Raw genomic sequence first — 4858 nt, forward strand, 5'->3', positions numbered from 1 at the left:
TCAACACTGAGGTCACATTTGGCGAGCACTTTTGCAAAAGTAGAAATATTGTATCACCTTTAGGAGTTTGATATTTGACTTCTAAAACAATTGACAATAAAAGTTACATTCAGAATTTAGGTGCTCGGACTTGATCCTTACTACATGTTTTCATATTTGATGACCTTTAAGCAACTATAAATTTTGATATTTGAAATGCATATATTAGCGCTCCCTATAATTAGGAGTGTACATAGGTCGGGTTGGTTCGAATTTTTCAATTATCAAACCAAATTAATAGTGTCGGGGTTTTTTAATTTATAAACCAAACCAAACCAACAAAGTCAGGTTTTTCAATCTCGATTTTTCTCGAGTTTTTCGGGTTTATTCGAGTTTTCGAGTTTTTTTCCAGTAAAGTCTTCATAGCAAAGAGCCTTATACTAAAATATTCAATAACAAAGATAAAATAATAAAATTACATAAAACAAATATTGTAAATTAATAAGCCATAATGAAAGTTAACATAATCTAAAAATACTATATATGTCATGCTAAAATAAGTATAGCTAATAAGTATTAATATTAATTACATAACTAAGCACTAAAGAAAAAGATAAACTAAGTTATGCATTTTCATTATAAACCAATGTAAAACTAAAATAATTATTCAACACTATCGTCATTCCTAGTATTGAGTTTAATTTCTTTTGTTAGCATTAGTATTGATTTGAACTTTGTTTGAGTTACTACATTTATGAGCTTTAAAATTTATTTAAGATTCAAAAATATTAAGTCTAAACTTGAAATAATATATAAAAAGAAAAAGCTGTGAAAATATTTAAGAAATATTTATAAATTACATTATAATATATATTTATATGTATAAAATATTTCTAAAACTTATATAAATGTACTATCGGGTTGGTTTGATTTCGGTTTGACTTTTTTTAGTTAAAACCAAACCAAACCAATTATGGTCGAGTTTTATTTTCCAATACCAAACCACATTGAATTTTGTTTCCGGTTTGACTCGAATTATCGGTTTGGTGCGTTTTATATGTTTTCTTTGTACATCCCTACCTGCAATATTCCATTTTATTTGACAGTTCCAAAATAAATTGACACATTTTACATTTGAAATTTTTTAAATTTTCATTTTATCTTTAGATACATAACTTTATTTATATTCGAAGTTTTATTGCAATTTATTCTTCCCCTAAATAATACAATAAAGTTGACTGAAGTTCCTTCAATGTTTGCACGCAGCTTTCGAACTTTGGTCATGGAATTTCACCAAATAATTAAGAGGAATTATTGTCACAAGACTCGCAACATATTTATTTCTAGCCTGATAAATTTTTATTTACTCAACATGATATCAAATTACACAAATACTGGAATCCAAAATGAAATAGACCGTAGAAATAGAGATTCAAAAACAAAATAAAATCAACAACTCCATTCCCAACAGCATATACAACTCAGTAATGCAATACTACAACATTATACTCAACAATAGTATCACCACTACTATTACTCAAAAAATACGTCTTTGCGGTGGCGACGCCGCGAGCTAGCCGGAAAACTCCAGAACCACCAACAATCGGCATTTCTCTATATTCATTTAAAACTGTGTTACGGCCAAGTAGACTAAGTGTACTACCATTATATTTCCCATTAGTAAACACAAAATTAAGACTCATTAACAAACTGAATTCGTCAAGAGATGCTGTACCTACAATTCCTTGAGCTCGTCCAATCGTTGTTGAATTGATTTCTGGTCCTATTGTCAATCGATCGTCTAACACTGCTAACAAACCAAAAGATGTAGGAGAATGAGAAGTAGAATTGGCTTGTGCAATTGGTACTGCAGTTGGGTTTTTGCCACTAACTATATCGTGAAAATAGAAATGAAGTTTGGTTAGTTTTGGTTTTGTATGGGAAAGTTTTTGGAACCATTGTTCTACTGCTTTAGGTTCTTGGGAAATATTGGCATGACCAAAGGGAATTGATGATATGGTAATAGCAATGGAGCAAAGCAATAGAATTAGGTTTAGCTTTCCCATTTCTCTAATTCGCTGTGTCTTTGATTTCTCCCAAACTTCATGTGCTTTCGATAAATATACAGAGAGGTTGGGAAGTTTGGCGTAACCGGTAAAGTTGTTGCAACATGAACAAAGAGGTCACGGGTTCGAACCGTGGAAAAAGTTTCTTACAGAAATATAGAGTAAGGCTGGTAAGAGTGACCCTTATATTCCAGCCCTAATTTTTCTGGACCCCGCACATAGCAAAAATGACCAAACTATTTTATTTTTAAATACAGAGAGAGGTTGGATGAATTTAGAAAGAAAAGAATGGAGTTAGTTTCTTGTTTTCTCATTGGTAAGTTGTTTAGGTGGGAGTGGTTGGACCGCCAATTTTGATTATTCTCTTCTTCTTTCTATTTTGGTGTGGACATGTGGTTGCAGTGCAAAACATACTTTCCTCGAAACAACTTCAACATACCAACCAGCTAGCCCAATGTGTTTGATAAAAGCTTTTTCAAAAATGATTTAATTTTTTAATTTGTGGTACTGGTTGAAAAGTTAAATATTTATTACTCTATAAGTCTCAATTTACATGGCACATGATCTTCCTTTTTACTATGTACTAAAAAGAATAAAATCTTTATATATATAGAAATAATTTAATTTTAAACTTCTTATTTAGTTATCCTTAATAAGATAATTTATAATTATACAAATGTTTACGGTTTGTTTTCGATCACAGATTTCAAAGGTGTTTTCTTTCCTTAACTTCGTATATAGTCAAAGTATGCACAAATAATGATTATGTAGGGAGTATGATTTATGTTACGTGGCGCCTTCCTGAAGTTCCCTGGAAGGGCGATGTAAGGCTAAGCAACCATTTCAGTACGGTTGTTGTCCGCCAACTGAGATCCCCTCCGTACGCTAGACTAGATTATCAGTGTCGTACGGAAAAACCAATGTCGTGAGTAGGGGTGTTAATGGTTCGGTTCGGCCGGTTATTTTATAAAATTTGTACCATACCAATTTTTCGGTTATTCTATTATGTATAACCAAAATTAGACTTTTTGAAACCGACCCAATCATGTCGGTTTTTCTTCGTTATCGGTATGGTTCGGTTAATTTTTGATATTTTTAAATATCATGTAAAATTCACCAGTAGAAGTAGAATGTAATAGCATACGTTCTTTTATAGGACTTAGCAAAACTTTCCAGATATTTTTACTGTTTAAAGGGCGATGAATAAAAAAAATGAAAGATGGCTAGAGTATAGATCCATCAACTATTCTACAATAACGTAAAAGAACCAAGTAAAGGCAAAAAAAATATAAATCACACGAGTGGAAAGATATTAACCAAACTGGGACTCAAGAATAAAGTTTATAAAATATTAAATATTCAAAAAGATAAATCTAAATTATATAAAAGAAAACATATTCAATACATTGTAGTTTGCTACTCATAATCGCTAGAATACTTTGTGTCTTGCTAATGAAGATACTTGAAATAACTTAGTTTAAGTAGAAGCAGCATAATAAATTTTAGGAATTAGTATTTTGAGTTTAATTACTTGTTGGCTTGTAACAGTTTTCATAATTCCAACGCCCAAAGAATAATTTAATGCATTGTTATTTTAAAACTTATTATATAAATATATTTTTCACATGTAAAATTTATTAGGTACAATTCGGTATTTTTTCGATTTATTTTTATAAAATAAAAACCTACCCTAATTATCGGTACAGTTATAGATTTATATAAAAAACCTACGATTTCTTTAAAAGAAACCTAAAAATCAGTTCGGTACGGTATAATTCGGTCGGTTTAGTCGATTTTCGAATATCCATTGACACCTCCAGTCATGAGCAATTGAGCAGCGAAAATGAGCAATTGATGATGAAAGATGATGATTGTATTGATGATGACGAAAGCTATTACAAAATGTTATGCGGTGTCGGGGGAGGGGGAGACACTAGTACAGAGAAAGGATTGTTTGCTTGAATGGCTTCACCAGACATGGAAAAGGAGGATTAGATATTTCGCTTGGGACTGGATTGAATCTTCCGCTTTTTTATATCAGCGAGCTAAACCCCTAAAATGCTCGGTACATTCAGAAAGTCTTTTCCGCCGAACGACTCGTAGGAGGTGAGAAGGGCTCTTACTCCGTACCACACAAAGACAGAATGAAATCACTTTGTTTCAGTGACATATCTAATGAGACTGAATAGGATTTGAAGAGCTGTAATGCTTTGGTTCCCCTTAATAATGCTTAAAAAAATTAAACCAAAATTACATGAGTTGACCTATGAAAGCTGTAAAAGCAAACTGAAAGAAAATGATGTAAAACTACTCTCTAATTACAATGAAAAGGACTTAGTCTTCTACAAGGTAGAAGCAAGTCCGATGACAACAACTTTGTCTTGAGCATCAGGGTCTGCGCGCGCATTGCTATCGGTGCGCGCGAAACTATTTGGATTTGCCTGCAGCTGGGCGCTGGCGCTTGGCTATGGATCTGCGCGCGCGACACTGTCTATGCGTGCGGCGCTGTTGGCAACATGATGGTTTGTGCGTGCGACACTGTCGGCATTCGCCACCCGCTGGCATTGATTATCGGTGAGGCGACAGAGGCGCATGCGCTCTTGTCACTTGGCGCTGCCGAGACCACGGGGCCGACCATGGCGCTAGGCATTGGGAGGCTTTCTAGGACGCCACAAGGGATGTCCAAGGGGTCATGGGTCGATGATGGAAAGCAGCCCATGACATTCTCCCCCACTTGAGTTGGCGACGTCCTCGGAGCCTTACCTGCAAGATGATGATTGGTCAGGCTCTTGTTGACTGAGAGGTCTGTTCCC

General features: G+C 34.1%; 1 protein-coding gene across 1 annotated transcript; it reads right to left on the reverse strand.

The window, feature by feature from the left end:
* Positions 1-1315: 1315 nt before the first annotated feature.
* LOC104113368 (dirigent protein 22-like) lies at positions 1316-2230 on the reverse strand. Its single transcript, XM_009623505.4, has one exon. The coding sequence runs from the start codon at positions 2043-2045 to the stop codon at positions 1461-1463; it is 585 nt and encodes a 194-aa protein (XP_009621800.1). The 5' UTR covers positions 2046-2230; the 3' UTR covers positions 1316-1460.
* Between the last annotated feature and the right edge of the window lie 2628 nt (positions 2231-4858).

Source organism: Nicotiana tomentosiformis, chromosome 10 (genome assembly GCF_000390325.3).
Source record: "Nicotiana tomentosiformis chromosome 10, ASM39032v3, whole genome shotgun sequence".
Lineage (NCBI taxonomy): Eukaryota > Viridiplantae > Streptophyta > Magnoliopsida > Solanales > Solanaceae > Nicotiana > Nicotiana tomentosiformis.